General features: G+C 39.7%; 1 protein-coding gene across 2 annotated transcripts; it reads right to left on the reverse strand.

The window, feature by feature from the left end:
* Positions 1 to 1,509: 1,509 nt before the first annotated feature.
* On the reverse strand, positions 1,510 to 16,586 carry ube3a (ubiquitin protein ligase E3A). Of its 2 annotated transcripts, none has more exons than XM_062997966.1 (11): positions 16,473 to 16,586; positions 13,057 to 13,135; positions 10,911 to 11,224; positions 9,073 to 10,310; positions 8,206 to 8,350; positions 7,143 to 7,348; positions 6,127 to 6,291; positions 4,956 to 5,111; positions 4,783 to 4,856; positions 3,444 to 3,587; positions 1,510 to 2,906 (listed from the first exon to the last, which is right to left on the reverse strand). In XM_062997966.1, coding segments are annotated over exons 2-11 (2,565 nt in total). In that variant the 5' UTR covers positions 13,059 to 13,135; positions 16,473 to 16,586; the 3' UTR covers positions 1,510 to 2,785. The 2 variants fall into 2 exon arrangements, with proteins under 2 accessions (XP_062854036.1, XP_062854035.1); XM_062997965.1 differs by having other exon boundaries at positions 13,057 to 13,164.
* Between the last annotated feature and the right edge of the window lie 1,553 nt (positions 16,587 to 18,139).

An 18,139-nucleotide genomic window follows, 5' to 3' on the forward strand; every position in this document is an offset into this window, starting at 1 on the left:
CACTGATTGTGAGAAGAAGATAAAGTTGAAGTTGCGACTCTTTATTCTTCATTTCCTGTGATCAAATCATTGCAACACATCCATTCATTCATCTTCTGTTTTACCACCACTTAATCCTATTCAGGGTCATGGTTCATGGGTCAGGGTCACAATTCAAAAACACCCAGGACAGGTCTGTTAATCTGTCAAGAATGGTCAAGCTGAGCAGCAAGATGATCAGACTAATCTTTCAGCAGTGAGTAATTCTATGTCTGGACCTTTGTTACAACTATCTCACTCCTGTACTGGTCCTGGAAAAAAGACATGTGGACAGACATCAAATTGGGGTGCAAGTAAAAGTGTGTTAGAAATATCCAATGCAAAAAAAAAAAAAAAAAAAAAAAAAGGAGAATAAGTACAATATTTACATGTACAAGAAGCTCGAATTCCTTGGTTCAAGCACATGTGAAGCATCCAAGTCCAAAGTCTGGCCCAGCGGTCAAAAGCTGTCTGAGTACAGATTTAATCAGGCCAGTGGTTTCTCTCATTACAGTACATTTATAAATGGCCCACAATACTTACACACCACTAAAACATAACTGATAAACCATATTGTCAGAAAGTTTGGGACACCTGTAGTTTGAGAATATAAAAAAATTACACTTGTACAAGTTAAAAGCTGCAACAGAGCCATGTTTACCACTGTTACATCACCTTTTCTAATAATAACACTGAGAACCCTGGACAATATTTTGACCATTTTTGCATGACACAAAACTTTAGGTGCTCAACAGTTCATGGTCTCCGTTAAGTGAATCTGCTCTTCATGATGACCCATGCATTTTTAATAGGAGACATACTAGGACTGCAGGCAGGCCAGCACAAGCACTCTGTGTTTACAAAGCCGTGCTGTTGTAATGCACACAGAATGAGGCCTGGCATCAACTTGCTAAAATAACCATTGACTTCCGAGAAAATATGTCACATGTTAATGGAAGCACATGTTTTTCTAAAATTTACACCCTAGCATTAATGGTTTCAGACATATGCAAGTCACCCAGGCTGTGGGCACTGACCAATAAATGTTGGTTTTTGCACCTTTCGCTGATAGCAGTGAAACCCATTTGTCTTCATTTTTGTCAAAAAACTGAATAGCTAAATAATAATATCCTGACAAATTAAAGGAAAACTAAACATTGTATAATGAGACAAATAAAAACAAAAAACAATTAAATAATATGTTGTTGGGTAATTTGGCTTTATTAGTCAGTAAACAATAAAAAATAATTAGAACTGACCATTTTCAGCATGTTTGTAAATTTAAAATGACAGTTTTTTAATATTTCCAAAAACGTTTCACCTTTTGTAGTAGAATTCCTGCAAGTTGCCAAAAAGTGCTGCCATGAAGTCCAAAATCCTCAGACACTATAGGCTCATATGTAACCCTTCTACATTATTTTGTTGCAGAAGAACTACAAACACTGTGATTTTCGAACCCAGTTGCTTCACATTTAGAACACCAAGTCTTAGTTTTTCAGTTTTTTTCATTTATTTAAGAATATTTTGAACAATCAAATGCTTTCATTCTTGATACCAAGTTCTGTTACCTCTTTAAAGTGAGCGCCGTCAGTAGTGGAACAAACCACAACTCAGTTTATTTGAAGATGAGGAAAAAAGAAAAGGGGGAAAAAAAAAAAAACAGCAAATGTATGAGTAAAAAAATAAAAAGGGTCCAGGGCATCACTAAAGTGGGTTTCCAGCTGTTTGGGTAAACCTGAGGGGTGGGTTTTATAGCATATACATTTGGCACATTAGGATAGTGGTAGAGTTTGTGCCAAAATCCCCTCAATGATCTGACAGTATAGTAATGAGGGTCCAATGCTGTAAAGCAAAACAAATCTACTGAAAAAATAACACAGTTTGCTTTAAAGGAAGTACAGACAAGGCCATGCTGTTCTGAATACAAACATGGATTGTTCATGAAATCACCTTTCTAGCAAATACTTTACTGAATTACCTGCTTTAATGGAGATGTGATGTTCAGATTTGTAAGTCTATTCATATTGTTTGCCATAAGAGCAGACTGATTTTAGCCAATTGTGTTATTTATATTGTTGTAAGACACAAAACCAGATTCTGAAGCTAAATAAGTAACCAGAACGCTGGTTATAAGCAAGCAGCACAACTTGCCAACGTGGCTTTACAAACAATGCAGTTCTTTAATAAATACAGATTCCTGGTAAGAAAGATGGAATTGAAGTTGCTCTGTACCTCGAAGCATTGCTGCACGTGTGGACCGACTGGGAAGACCTATGAACCATGAGTGTGACGAGTCCACCAGAGGTCAACAGGAAACTTAGACATTCTGATTATTGAGTTAAGTGCACTTTCACAGTTCAGCCATAGTACAATGAGAAACATCTCCCTTTGTTCTGGTTTAGATTTCTTCAGCTTTTAAGGTGTAATAACTATGTTAAAAATAAAAATGTAAGCTGGATTCCAGGCAGACATGAAACAACAAACGTTATCCCTTAAAATAAATAGTGCTTTATCTCAGTGCATACAAAAAAGGGTAACTTAACACTTACATTGGGGGAGAAAGAGCAAAGAGTCCAGTGTGGTTTTGTCTACTATTTAGGCACAGGCACTCGGTCACCAGAACTTTCCCATTTTATCCTATTTCATATCCTGCCTTACAGTGAAACTTGAGATTTTACGTTTTTGTCGTCTGTGTAGGTGATTTTTGCCTTTGACGTACACATGAAAACTCTGAAGTTGTGCAAGTTCTTCTGCAGCTCCTGGAGCCTCAGAGCATGCCGAAGCCTTTGGCGTAAGTGATGGCTTTGAGCAGTCTCTCTCTAAGTTTCTCCTTGGTGGAGTATTCAGGAAGGAGCAGCACGTTAAAGCAGGTGTGAGATGTTGGTAACCTGATGAGTAAGATACAGACAAAGAGAATAGTCATTTATTCACCTGTACTAATCACTTCACTCTGATCAGGGTCATGGGGTCAGTCTGAAAACCTAGTGAGCTCTCTACAGACAGCATTTTACAACATCCTACACACGCTCCTAATAAGAAGCGTGTCCAAATTGCTAGATGCCTTAAAATGATGCCTAATAAGACGCCTTATTCTGATCAATATTCCTGGAACAATCCTATATTAAAACAGCATGTGAATCATATAACTTAGTCTGACTGTCATAGAAACAGCTAGCCAAGTTTGACTAGCATCAGGCTTAGGACAGTCATCACAACCAATCCCCTCCCTCCAATTTCCCCTCAGACATAGCCAATCAGGTTTGTGTAGATGCCTGGCCAGGGGTTTAAATCACAGTGGTTGTGGGCTGTGTGACATTGCATGTCAAGTTGTTGTTTTTTCCCAAACATGAATAACATGAACAAGATATGCATGGACGATTAGTACCATTAGAAATCTTGGCTTGTTCAAATTCTGCTGCATTTACCTGTCTGTGTCAGGTCCATTTTTAGCAATGATCATCTTCAGTTTTCCCAGGCCACCCACTGGCGCTCTGTCAGTGCCTGTTGTGAACTGCAAAAACAGCCTCTTCTGCTCCTGCCCAAATGAGTGGACCGTCTCCCAAAAATCCCTGAAAACAAACGTGTCACAATTCTTGAGTTAAAGCTTTCTGGTCCATTAATTGTTTATGACTTCAAGTTTCCTGCCCTCTGCTGGGCACCAGGCCAGGTTGGTAGCTCTGCTGAGATTTAAACTCGAGTGAATGAGCTTTACATTTTACACTTTTGACATTTAGCAGACGGTCTTATCCAGAGCGACTTACAAAAGAGCTACCAAAGTAAACATTTTCCTACTCTAGTTTAAGTAGACAACAGTCCAAAAATACAAATCTGCTGAAACTATTAGAACAGTTTTTTTTTTTTTTTTTTAAATAAGATGCTATAAGTTAGGAAGTGCATGTTATTGCTCAGCCTAAGTACTTAGTAAAGAGATTGTTTAATCGTTTTTTGAAGACAGTAAGACTCAGATGTTCAAACAGACAGGGGAAGTTTGATCCACCACTTGGGTGCCAGTATAGAAAAGAGCCTTAATGTGTGTCTTCCCTGAGTTATGTGTGGAGCATCAAGGCGAGTGAGACTAGTGGCTTGGAGTTTGAGTGGTACAGAGCAGAGTGTGATGAGTTCTTTAAGGTAGTTTGGAGCTAGGTAATTTTTGGCTTTGTAGCCAAGCTTCAGTGTTTTAAACTAAATGTGTGCAGCAACAAGAAGTCGATAAAGAGAACGCAGCCATGGGGTGATGTGGCAGCATTTAGGTTGGTTGGAAACCAGGTGATCAGCTGCATTTTGAATGAGTTGCAGGGGTTTAATAGTGGACATGGGAGCACCTGCCAGCACCTGCCAGAAGGGAGTTGCAGTCCAGAAGTGAGATTACAAGTAATTGGACAATCACTTGTTGAGCGCTGTTGGAAGTGGTCAAACAATGAATTTATACAGGTATTTTTGTTTTCTTGTTTTTAGTCTATTTTTGTATTTTTTGTTTTCCTTTATGACCCAGTCATATCCAGTAACACTGATATATTACTCCTCACCAATGTAGACCCCTAGCCTGACCTAAGAGGCGAGTTCATACAGAGAGCAGTATCTCAATGCACATCTCTGTGCAGACCCCTCTGACCAGCCAGCAGAAGCTAAAACTGCAGCAGTACTAAGAAATCACTTTGACCGCTGCCCCACCTGAGCGCTTTTTTGTCCCCCCAATTTTTTATTTAATTACTATTTTAAAACTCATTAACAATATGCATGAAGTGTATACAAATGTTAACATACTTAATAATTCGACAGTCCTTGTTGTAACCGCCATCATATTCTGTTGTTTCTTCAAGTGCATGAAAGTCAAGATTCTATAGGTGTAGAAAAGACAAGAGAATTATCCAAACCATTTGACTGTGTACATGGCATATGTTTAATCGTATGAATATAACTTCATGTCACACACTTACTCTGCTACCGCATATAAGCAGCTCAATTTCCTCTGGTCGAAACAGATACTTTAGTGGAGACTCATTAGTGACCATATGGAAACCTCTTCTGAAAGCTTTAAACTGTTTCTCCACACTTTTGTTGAGCATATATTCAGCATAAAGTTCTACAAATTCCTGCAAAAAAGCACACATGCACAGGGTTAACAGGACACAGTTTTTGATTGTTGTCGAACTATACTCTGCACATTTAGAAACAGGATCAGGCCAAAAAGAAACCAACTTTAGTGAACAACCACACTCGTTTTGGTTTATTTCCCACAAACTCGAGAGACAGTTTGAACAGTTTAGAGTAATGAGATAAAAAGTGTCTGTATAAGTACAGTCATTAGTATAAAGGTCTGCTTAGAAAAAGAGCTTGGATGAACTTTGTTCCTTTGCCTTGAAAACAATAAAAGTTAATCAGCACTCCATATGATCAGAAAGTAAAAGTTTATTATTTGCCTGTCCTATAATTATGAGCTGGACCTTTTTTTTTCCACCATTAGGTTATCTTCACTACAAGCCCTTTCCAAAATATGTCCACTCTCTAGCTGCTTCTTACTGCTTGCTAGCTTCTTACTGCTTCCCACACAAAGCTGTATCGTGACTGAGACCCACCCTAAGCTCTATGTCACCCCCAACCACCCCAATCGTGCAGACACCCAGATTGTCGGTGGCTCTTGAGATTCAAACTCTTCATTCTAAACACTCAGCACTGGTGTGCTAGGACATTAAACACATTCTAACACGCTAATGCACTAGCACATTAGTGCAGAGTGTTCACTCTCATTCTCGCTCTAACACATTGTACCAGGCCAGCACATCAGTGTAGAGTGCTAGCTCTCCCTCCTTCGGCTACCTCGCCAGCTGATCAAAGCAGCTCTCAATGTTTTCCATTTTGCAGGTATATAGAACTAAAAGTCTTGTCTCACTTTATACGGTAAGATCTACTGCAGTAAACTCTACTCTACTGATACAGCTTGCTTAGGTACTCACTGGCCAAAAAGTGTAATACTGAGGAACAGTATGAGAAGTGAAAAATGTGGACTCACATTTAAAAACGTACTGTACCATTAGGTACCATGCAATGAAAAACAGCGAGTTGTTTTCTGGTACCAAAGTTCCAGTTCTGAGTGCAGTAAAAACTGACCTTTCTGTTTTCGTTGGTGACAGGAATTTTGTCTCCACCTTCCCTTAAATCGTACATCAGAGGGTTACCGAACAAATCTGTTTGTGATATCTGGAAAGTGATCATCATGTCTTCCTCCACGTTGCCTTCGTACTCCAGCAGTTCCTTTAGGCTCTGATAAAGAACCTGGCATGAACGGAACGGAAGCACAGATTTAATGAAAAGCAGAAAAGAAGAGGAGTTAATTTAGGAGTCAAAAAGCTCTTGTAGCTAGCAGATCTAAAGAAAATGAAGCTGGGGAAAATTAAAGTGGTTTTCATTTAGAACAACTACATTACAGCACACAGTGTAGCAGAGCAAAAGTGGTGATATTGCGATGTCTGTGGGGTTTGCATTCAAATTGTATTTTTGCCATACATTACTTCAAAAAGATTACAATAAACAGCTTATATTTTCAGCTTAGTTTACGGGCCGATATAATCAAATGGTCATATTTGAACTACAGATTTCTGAGCCTTGATCTAACTGGTCACAGGGCTGCAGTGTTTGGCTTTTTCCTGATTTGTCTATTAAATGTGTTTACATGTGCTGCTTGTGGAGTGCTGCTTTCTAGGTGTGTCGTTCATTCATTATTTCATTCATTGTTTATTTCATCACAGCTTTATCCTGGTTAGGGTTGCATTGGGTCTGATTCTTTGGGTGAAAGGAAACACCCCAGACAGGTCGCCAGTCCATCACAGGGCAGACACACACACACACACTCGAGCTACTAAAAATTTTCCTAAATTGACCTGACTGCATGTCTAAGGACATGTGACAGGAAACCGGAGCACCCGGAGGAAACCCACGTGGACACAGGGAGATCATCCAAACTCCACACAGAAACCTAGGCCTGTCTTGCTGTGGGGCAATAGTGCTACCCACTGCAGTGTCATACATTCTTTCTATTTTTTTTACACATACCAGTATTAAGCCATTCAGCAGCACAAGTTCAAAAAAAACAAAAAAAACAAGTGAAACAGCCAAGTAAATATTACCGGATGAGAATCTGCAAGATCTCTGAAGGTTCCTTTTTTCCCCATTAGTTTTCTGTAAACCACCATGGGGAAATGCACGTCCAGAATGCAGTTATTGTAGATAGCTAGGCCCAAGACGATACCTATTAAAGTGAACTGGCCTTCATTTTCAAAGGACGATGGGTTAAACCAGAAAAGCTTTGTGCTTTCATCGTAAGTAAACATGCCTGGAAGAAAGAGAGAGCAAGTATAAGGTATAAGAATTCACAGAGGAGAATATTTTGATCTGTGCCCACACATAACCACTGATTAATGCTCTTAAAATGAGTAAGGCCACACCTACAAAGTTTCTAAAACCTGCCTGGTTTAAGTTTAACAAATGCATAATATTCAAAATTCATTGTTTTGTAATAAGCTCACATGAGCACATGATTTAGTTCTATTGGATGTGTTTCAATGCACTAGTGTACTTTTTGCATGCTCGTTTATGGGTAGCATACCGTTTAACTCCAATGCAAATCCAAGTAATTCTATTTTGAGGACTATAGCTCAAAATGTATTTAATCCATGTTCTATTACGCTAACTCACCACCGCTGAGTTCTCACCACAACCCTGACCAGAATGACATGTTTGATAAAAATGAAATGTAAATGAAATACTTAATTTGACTGCATGGTCTCAGCCATGATCAGCAGAGCATCTTGTATGCAATACGCTTGGAAAATTTTAAGTAAACTTGGTCCACTCTAGTAAGATCTTAATCCCACCCATGGCTAGGACAAAATTCCTTAAGATTTCTTCAAACTTTGAAAACAAAGTCTGTTACAGCATGATGGACAGGGTGTTCTACAGCTGATACATGTCAAAATACAGGAGTTAAAGAACTTGCTGGTAATGTCCTGATGCTAGATACCAAAGGACACCTAAAGGGGTCTTATGGAGTCCATTCATCAATGGGTCAGTGCTGTTCAGGCAGCAAACAAGGGCACAACAGCAAAGGTAGGTGGCCATAAATCATTTCTATGATATAAAATTCCATGTACCCTGATGGAGACTAATTCAGTCACCCCTAGGTATGATTACCTATATCAGGATTGAAGATCTCTTCTACTACAAGCTGAAAAAACTCTTTGGAAACTCCTCCTTCATCCACCCCCTGCTCTCCTTCAAACTCCACATACAGCTGTTTTTTCAAGTCAGCAGGATTCTCCATGGCAATCATCTCCAGCTGAAATCACAGGCAAACAGCACACTACAGGTCAAGCAATGTAAAGACGATACAGGCTACAGTCATGTCTAAGGCCGTGAAAATCGTGTCACGGACCATGAAAAGAGCCGTTTGCCATAAAGATAGAGAGATCTTTATTTATCCTGAGGAAAATTACTGGCGTCCAGTAGTTGAACAAGCAAAAGAAGAGAAACTAATACAAACGGAGTAAGTAACGTACGTATAGCGAATGTACAACTTGCATATTTATAATATGCAGTATGCAAAAAAGTATGTGTAAATTGTGCATCTGGTACAATAATAATAATAATAGGAGGAAACCCTCCTGTGTAACTGGGTTTGGAAAACTCCCAACCAATTCTGTAGATGCAGGGGTCATCTAAAACATGACAAGTATTTTCATTAACATGAAGCCTCACACCGATGCTGGATGTTCTAGTTTTACAGGGGACAGTGGTAGCCTAGTGGTAGAGCTTTGGGCTATCAACTGAAAGGCTGAAAGTCCAAATCCCAGCTCTGCCATGCAGCCACTTTTGGGCCCTTGATAATTCTTTAAAAATCTGTGAAATCTGTGAGTTTTGGAAAATCGAGGTCCGTGAAATTAAGCACATTTTCCTGTGAATTTAGGAGGGCCTCATTCATGTCCAACATAAGACCCTTTTCAAAACGCTAAACATTAAACCCAAACCATGCCCCAGAAAACAAAACTGCTCCAGACTCACCCTGACAAGAGCATCATCTATGATGTGATCTCTGCGCACTTTGAGCCTCAGGTACGGGTTGAGCTGTTGGCCCTGCACCAGGCTGTAGAGCGCCGTGATCCTGCGCTCGCTGTACATCCGGATCCGGTTGTCGTAATACAGGCCCAGGTTCTTTGTCACAGCATTAAGAATGAACGGGCAGGTCATGAAAGAGAACTTGCTCTCAGTCTCCACCTTAAAGAATGTATAGTCCTTGTCCATTTCCAGCACGTCGTTAAGTGGCTCGTTTATGAACTCGTCAAACAGGACGAGGGGTGCGCGGCAGTCTGAGGCGCGCACGCCCAGCTCTGTCTCCAGAGGGTCCACCCGTGGACCTTTCTTGGCACGACGCTCCTCTCCCAGCAGTTCTTGCAGTGTAAGCTCACTCGACTCAGCCACAGGCTCGTCGTCCTCTTCCTCGCAGTGGCCGGTGTCCAGGTCACCGCCAAGGATGTTGGCAAAGTAAACCACCTTCAGGCATTTGGTGGCTGCCACTATGCCATCATCCTCGTTTACGAGGTTTTCACCGTTGAACTCGTTGCTAATCACGGTGTATGTGATAAGCTGCTGAAAGGTCTCAAGCAGGCGCCGGATGTGACCAGCACCATGCTGAGCCCACAGGTGTGCCAGTTTGGCCAAAGCAGGCAGGGGCAACTTGCTCATGGCCTTGCAGAACTGTGGCAGCGCCATCTCCAGGTACTCTGGGCTGTGCAGGTTGCTGTTCTCCATCACAATGATAAACACATTGAGGTAGTCGGGATCGGCCACGTAGGCGTTGTGGTAGGTGAGGTCGCACTCCACATTGGGTGACAGATACACCAGTGCGTTCAGAAAGGCTGCCTCCACTTTTTCGTTGGAAAGCAGCCTGTCGTAAACTCTCCGCACCGCCTCAATGTCCACCGACACCTCCACTGGCTTTCGAACGTCATTGCTAGAGTCTTGGGAAGCTCCTTCTCCTCCTGCCGCTGCCGCGTCTGGGTCCACCTCCATATCGGCGGCAGACGCGACCTCTTTTTCATCTTCGTCCTTGTCCTCGTCCTTGGCCTGCAGAGACTTCAGCTCCTCCTTGGTGTGCTGCTTGGCCTTGCGGAAGCTCTGCACCAGGCTCTCGGCGCTCGAGAACACCCTCCCGATGACACGAATCAGAGGGGAGTAGTCTTCTGACTCACTGCATAGAGCCAGAATTTCATACACCTTATCCTCCGTCAAATAATTCAAATCTAGGAAATCACAAAGATGAATAATATGAATTATTAGGAATGCTAATCTTATTAGGAAAATTCCCTTTTATGATTTACCAAAACATTAAAGAATTAATAATTAATACAACTGTTCCCAAAAAATGCAGCTAAAAATAAAAAATGCTAATGGACAATTTTATGCAAGTATAATTAAGTATAAAAAAGTAAAATGTTTACTTCTATAATTACTATAGTTTCAATAATTTTAACCCTAATTAATTATTTTAAAATATTAAAACAGCTGTAACCCCCCCTTTGGCTTTTAACACCTTGTTTACTCAAAAGTGTTACTTTCAAGGCAGGAAGAGTATACGTACGGAATCATTCAATGTAATTTTATATATTGTAAGAAATTTAAGCATCTTTGCATTGTTCTGGTTGGGGTATCTCTTACTGAGTTGGTCATAGCTAGTCACTGTCTTTCCCTATTGTATTTAGGGCACTATACATACAATATACTATATATAAAAAAAAGAAGACTTCAGTGTATGGCAAGTCGTAAAAAACCAAGCAAAAACCTTTGTTAAAAATAAATGACCTCTTCACTCTCACTGTTTAGCTCTACAACTGGATGGTTACCTCTAAAGTCTTCCCTAGTGGGCGGTAGGTCCTTGTGGTTCATCTTTCCGTTGCTGCGAGCTGAGAAATTGTTGGCTCCCTTGGCACTGTTCTCCGGGAAAGCCGAGCTTGCGCCTTTTTTGGAGGGATGGGGATCACACAGTTTGGCGTTATTCTTGTATAGCTCCAGGGCCTTGATGGCTGCAGCATTGTTATCCATGCGCTGGAAACCTGGGGAGGAGCCACAAGCCTCGTTCGTGCAGGCCTCATTTCCACAGCCCTCAGTTAACTGGTGGTAGTAGCGCTCGATTAGATGTTTTGCAGCCGCTCGCTTCCTGCATCAAACGTTCAAACCAGACCACAGACGATTAGTAAGTTTCATTCAAGTTATTATGTTTGAATGCAACAGTCTGACACAAAAAGTACCAGAGTTTAACAAACTGGCACCAGACAGAAGAGCGCGTAGAGCACAACCCCTTATGGTCAAATTTAAACATTTTAAACTTCACTGATGAACATTGATGCCTCAGCATTAATTAATTGAGTTGTATTCAAAAGTAGAATATTAAAGAAAGAAATCACTTTGGGTTCTATTAAGTTTGTTTTCCCCCATACTGCATTTTTGTTGGTGATTTATTCATAATCATCCTCTGTAATTTAAACTAAAATAAAAAAAAACCTAAATCCATAAATTAATTTTCAAGTGAAATCCAAAATGAAAGGATTAGATTACATCTGCATTTAAGGGTGCTTGGGTGGCAAAGCGTTAAGTAGGCTAACCCACTGTTGCTAAGATCCAGTGATCCTGGATTTAAGTCTCAGCTGTGCTGTTGGCAGGTCGGGTGTCTGCATGGACGGCTATGTCCAAGATGGGGGAATTGCCAAAACAGTCTAGCCATTGGGAAGTGTACTTGTCAGAGTGCACTTAGCACTAATAACAAGCCCACATAAAATAAACCTGTGCCAAATCAGGTATGCTGACTAAATCCACTGCAGTGACCCCTAAATACGGTAGCAACCAAAAGAAAAAAAAAACATCTGCATTTAACCATGCTGCATCAATAAAAAATCCCCACTTTTCCAAAGTTGTTGAATTTGTGCACCTGTACGTGAGTAGGTGAGAGTGAGAGCTGGTAGTCAGGTGTTATGAATTAAACACAGCATGAAGAGCAATATTCAATCACTTTTAATAATCACTTTAATGTTATTTGAATGTTCCCATGCAGCTTGTTTATCTCTGCAGCTTCACTGCTGCATTGTATAACGTCTCAAACTGGTTTCGATCACTAACCTTCTTCTCTGTAATGCACTCAGTGAGCTACTGTACTGTTCTATCTGACTAGTAAGCGAGTGCTCAAAGGCACAAGGGCTCAAAATCAATTTAGCTGTTGCATAGACACAGAGATCTGGAAAGCTTGATTGGTATTCTTTCCTAACACTTTGCACATTTCTGTGTTTAATTCTAAAAGCCATTTTCATCCTTGAAATCTGTGTTTCTGTGAGCCAGCATTACAGATTTCATAGAGCTTTACAAACTCAGTGTTAAATATTAGAGTCGAGATTTTGATGAAGTTTTTTCTGCAGTTTTGACTATTGAAGAAAGATTATGACTACAGAAGTCTCAAATGCAAATATGCATGCAACACGACTTTTGCACAAAAAATAACAAATAAATAAATGTCATGCTTTTTTTTTTATCATTACTGCACTTAGTCTTGCATTCAGGCTGCATGCTGTTTGTGATACCATCATGCCAATTACAATCATTAGCGATGGTAAAAACATCAAGATCATGTAAAACAAAATGCAAGAGACTTTATAACATGCTGCATTTTGTTTATTAAAATATTGTCAACATATAAAACATTATTCAACATGTCACAATGAGCAAATCTATTTACACAAAATGTGCTATAATCCAGCATTTTTCCAACCTAATCTCTGTCTGCTGCATCTGTAGCAAATGACTGATAAGAAAATACATATTTTGGGGTTTTACAGTTGCATAAATATGCTTATATATGTGTCTGAGTAAAAAGATTTTTTCGATTTTCTTCTACTATTGAAAACATGATGAAATCATTGCTTACTACAGATGCAGCAGACAAAGTTTAGTGTAAAAACATCAGTTTCCCTTTAATAAAAGTCTTAAGAAAGGAATACTTACATTAGAATTGCTTAATATTTTCAATGCAGGACTCCTTCTCTGAACTCTAAAGAGAATAATCCGTGGTCAGGAAACAATCCTGTTGATGATCAGAGGTTGAATTAGCTCCTAAACAAATCACATAACTTTGTCATTGTTAAGTTGCACACTTAAAGAAATAAAATGTGTAACTACAACAGTTACAACATGTGAGTGCTCAGAGGAATGTGGACAACACACAGACAATACTTTGCAAAGCTGTATGTGTGGTAGCTAGGTGAATTTTGGAGAGAATTGCCAATTATAGAGATGTACCGATCGGGGTTTTTGGCACCGATTTCGATCTCCGATCTCCTTTCAGGGCAATCGGTCGATAGCCGATTCCGATCGGGATGGGGGGGTTGCAACATGCAATTTTTAGCGCAAAATAAGCAGTAAATAATAAACAAAGTAATCAAACAATTATTTTTTTCACCCACAGGAGACATATTTCATTAGTCTAACTGACCACACACACACACACAGGTTTAATGTTATCCAGTTTAGTCTGAAAAAAACTTAAAAAGAGCACACAGTGAAGATAAACCGGTGACGAAAGCAACAGCGTGTGTGTGTTTCTTTAAGAAAGACACTTTGTTCACAGTATCGCTATAAGTGATTCTGATTCAGGAGTCGAATCATTTAATATGACGCGTAAGTTTCTCTCCGTTTTTACTGTTATTAATAAATGCTGCGGTTTTAAATAAACACAGAACATTTTGTGTGACTTTCTTACATTAAAAAGCTCAATTAAAAATCTTAATTAAACTGCTATTACCACAGATCTGTAACCGAGTCAGACTCGTTCCGTCTGTTGAGCTAAAAGTTTTCTGATGATCTTAAAAGTTTAGTAGATGATCCTAAACTAACGAATTTGGTAATGAATAAACTTTTGCCTTTGATTGGCTCTGTAACGTTTTCTGTTCTCATTTACATCAAAAACAAGAACCGCTTACGATTTACCAAAGTGAACCAGGAGTTTGAATAATGTGCTGATAGAATCGGCTCAGATGTGACCGGGTTGAATTATCTTTTTAAAGTAAATATTTCAATCAGCAAAATTACATCGTATGTATGATGCACAACGTTAATGATGTTATTTTATGTCGTGAAGAGCTTTCACGATGGTTTCTGTATGATGGTTGATGAATGGTGATGCGATGGTTGGTGCTTTGTAGTTCAAAGTCTGGATCAATCCACTGAGCTGTTAACTTAACGTGATCTTTATATATCATGCGATCGGATCGGCTACATTTGGGAAATATCGGCCGATCGCCGATAGCATATTTTGATTAAAAATCGGCCGATACCGATTTACAGCCGATCGATCGTCCCATCTCTAGCCAATTATTTTTTTAAATTCTCAAACAAGACTTTTTTTTTTTTTTAAAGGAAATTTGTCTAATTTAGCAAAGCCAAGAGTTTCTATACATAGGCGCTCGACTGGCCAACAGTATCACTGGGGATATGAATAAAGAATATCAATATGAATAAAAATGTGAATAAAAATGTGCAAATAAAAAACTATTCCTAACAATCGTGCTATTTATGCTTGGGATCAAATCAAACCAAGTAAAAATAAAATAAAAAGTATTAATGCAAAACACTGCACCTTTAAAGCAGATACAAACAGAGTAATACTAAAATAACATATTGATGCTTTAAAGATCTGGATCTCATTTGTCCTCCTAACATTCAGCAGTGAAGTAAAGAGAGCTGTGTGTCTGTAGCAATTTTGTGCCATTTATTAAGCAGCCTGTGATATCGCATTTACAGATTTTGCTGGATGGAATAAAGTACCCAAACTGAACTCTACCAGAATGGAGGAACGGATTGTACACAGGTCCACAAAACACGCTGCTGTGTCACCCACCATACCAGCTGCCACCACTCCAGCCAATAAAAACGTTAAATATTAATAATGATAATGAACAACGTATCAATCTAATACAGGTCCACTGACCTGTTTTCTGCTGACTAAGATATTAATATATGTAACTATTGATGTACCTATTTCAGTCCTACACATTTTTATAGTTTTTATTACTATTTTATATATGCTCTCTATTTTAAATCTGCTGTGTTTTTAGGATGAACCCAATGCACATAATTTTGTTTTTCTATGCACCTTGGTGTACAGTGAAATGACAATAAAAATGCGAAACATTAATAATAATAATGAATAAAGTGTCAATCTAATACAGGTCCACTCACCTGTTTTCTGCTGACTAAGATATTAATATATGTAACTATTGATATACTTATTTCAGTCCTACATATTTTTATATTTTGTATTACTATTTTATATATGCTCTCTATTTTAAATCTGCTGTGTTTTTAGGATAAACCCAATGCACATAATTTTGTTTTTCTATGCACCTTGGTGTACAGTGAAATGACAATAGTTCATCTTGAATCTTTAGATGCTGGCTGACATGACGGACTATATCATTTGTATGGATGGGCAGTACTGGACATCAGTGGCACTGTAAACATGGAAAATTAGACTGGTATTTTCATTTAGAGAAAACAATCCACAAATCAAATCCAATATCAGATTATATAAACTCTAAATTAATCAGTCTAACAGTCAAACTGTACATTTATAATAGATGAAAACTATATATTTTTATGGTGGAAGTTCTGCATGTTCTGCAACAGAACATATCACTAAATGTAGATGGGTTTTAAAACACGTGGTAATGTACTTTAAAATGTAGATAAAATCATTAATCGTCAGTTTTGGTTAAGCGTTTAAGAGTGTGTCATCTCCACGTCCCAAACTAGTTCTGAGGGATTTCAGCTCGGTGTCGCAATGATGGCTCTGAACTGTGATTGGAAACAGGCGCTTGTAAGGTGATCCCTATGGTGGACGGGGGGGTATGACTGTGCACAAACATGCACCGAGCAATCACAAGTAACTGGCAACCTGCACAAGCCAACCGTTACGATACTTACATCGACCAGGGCATATGATGAATCCTCCAGAGCAAACCGTGCTAGTCTTACTACAACTGTCAATTCTGTCTGATGCCTCCAAAATAGCAGAAATGCCGAATAGTTCGCCGGGAGAGCACTGACGGCTACACTTGCTAAGCTAATTTTGTAGAGGTTGAGCAAGAATGTACATTATAAGCCACAGAGCTAAAAACCCGAGTAAGTCGCGCCGTGTATGTGTGGTAATATGTAAAAAAGAAACAGTCGACTGGAGAAAAGCTCCCGCAAAAGCACTTCAGCTCAGTGACTTGTTTACTACAAACCCCGAGCGCCTTTAGCAGAACACGCTAGCTACTTAGCTTAGCTTAGCTTAACTGGCTAGCACTTGACCGAAGCTGAAAGGGCGCAAAATACGCAAGTTTTTCCACATAAAAAGCACAAGAAACGCTTTGACAGCTTACTTTTGTAGATGCTCAGTTGTAACCGAATAAATCCACTTGCTCAACATCACACTCCGTGCACTTCAGTTTCACTATTCAGCTCCAGTCCCTCAACAACATATTCGCAGCCATCTTGATAGCTCAGGCAAAGACAGAATGCATCCCAGCATGCACCGCGACATCGCAACACCACAGGCTGCGTCCCAAACCACATACTTCAAAAACATTAATAACATTAAAGTTAAAGAATATTAAACAAATATTTTAAATGCCGAATAAGAATGTGCAGGAGGTGAAAAACAATGTCACCCCTTAACAGTATTTAAATATCAAGCAGTGTTGTGGTATCACACCCTGGCTGGCTGCCATATGGCCCCAGAACCAGTAGGGTGACCATATATTGGTTTTGAAATAAACTGCCTGGCCAAAAAAAAGGTCACACACTCTAATATTCGCTGTGGCATGGTTTCCACAAGCTTCTGCAATGTCACAACATTTATTTCTGTCCAGAGTTGCATTAAATTTTCCCCCAAGATCTTGTATTGATGATGGGAAATTTGTATTACTGCGCAAAGTCGTCTCCAGCACATCCCAAAGATTCTCAACGGGGTTCAGGTCTGGACTCTGTGGTGGCCAATCCATGTGTAAAAATTATGTCTCATGCTCCCTGAACCACTCTTTCACAATCTGAGCCCTATGAATAATGGCATTGTCATCTTGGAATATGCCCGTACCATCAGGGAAGAAAAAATCCATTGCTGGAATAACCTGGTCATTCAGTATATTCAGGTAGTCAGCTGACCTCATTCTTTGGGCACATAACGTTGCTGAACCTAGACCTGACCAACTGCAGCAACCCCAGATCATAGCACTGCCCCCACAGGCTTGTACGGTAGGCACTAGGCATGATGGGTGCATCACTTCAGCCGCCTCTCTTCTTACCCTGATGCGCCCATCACTCTGGAACAGGGTAAATCTGGACTCATCAGACCACATGACCTTCTTCCATTGCTCCAGAGTCCAATCTTTATGCTCCGTAGCAAATTGAAGCCGTTTTTGCCGGTTAGCCTCACTGACAAGTGGTTTTCTTAAGTCTGTTTAGTCCCAATCCCTTGAGTTCCCTTCGCATTGTGCGTGTGGAAATGCTCTTACTGTCACTATTAAACATATCCCTGAGTTCTACTGTAGTTTTTCTACCATTTGATTTCACCAAACGTTTAAGTGATCGCCGATCACGATCATTCAAGATTTTTTTCCGAGCACATTCCTTCCTCAAAGATGATGTTTCCCCACTGTCCTTCCACTTTTTAATAATGCGTTGGACAGTTCTTAACCCGATTTTAGTAGTTTCAGCAATCTCCTTAGATGTTTTCTCTGCTTGATGCATGCCAATAATTTGACCCTTCTGAAACAGATTAACATCTTTTCTACGACCACAGGATGTGTCTTTTAACATGGTTGTTTAACAAATGAGAAGCTACTCACTGCATCAGTTAGGGTTAAATAACTTGTTGCCATCTGAAACATAATCACCCATGAAGTAATTATCCAATGGGAGGCTCGTACCTATTTGCTTAGTTAAATCCAGGTGGTGACCTTTTTTTTGGCCAGGCAGTGTATGAGGACAGTGAGGTGAAGATGGGCAGCCGTACAGCAGGTGTTAGTGAGGGTGTAAGGGTCAGGTTAGC

This window comes from Trichomycterus rosablanca, chromosome 6 (assembly GCF_030014385.1).
Source record: "Trichomycterus rosablanca isolate fTriRos1 chromosome 6, fTriRos1.hap1, whole genome shotgun sequence".
Classification (NCBI taxonomy): domain Eukaryota; kingdom Metazoa; phylum Chordata; class Actinopteri; order Siluriformes; family Trichomycteridae; genus Trichomycterus; species Trichomycterus rosablanca.

Coding starts and splice junctions, on each gene's coding strand:
- ube3a (XM_062997966.1), bottom strand. Junction 4,857..4,955: donor TGCTTATATGCGGTAGCAGA/GTAAGTGTGTGA, acceptor CTACACCTATAG/AATCTTGACTTTCATGCACT. Junction 2,907..3,443: donor AATGGACCTGACACAGACAG/GTAAATGCAGCA, acceptor CTTACTCATCAG/GTTACCAACATCTCACACCT.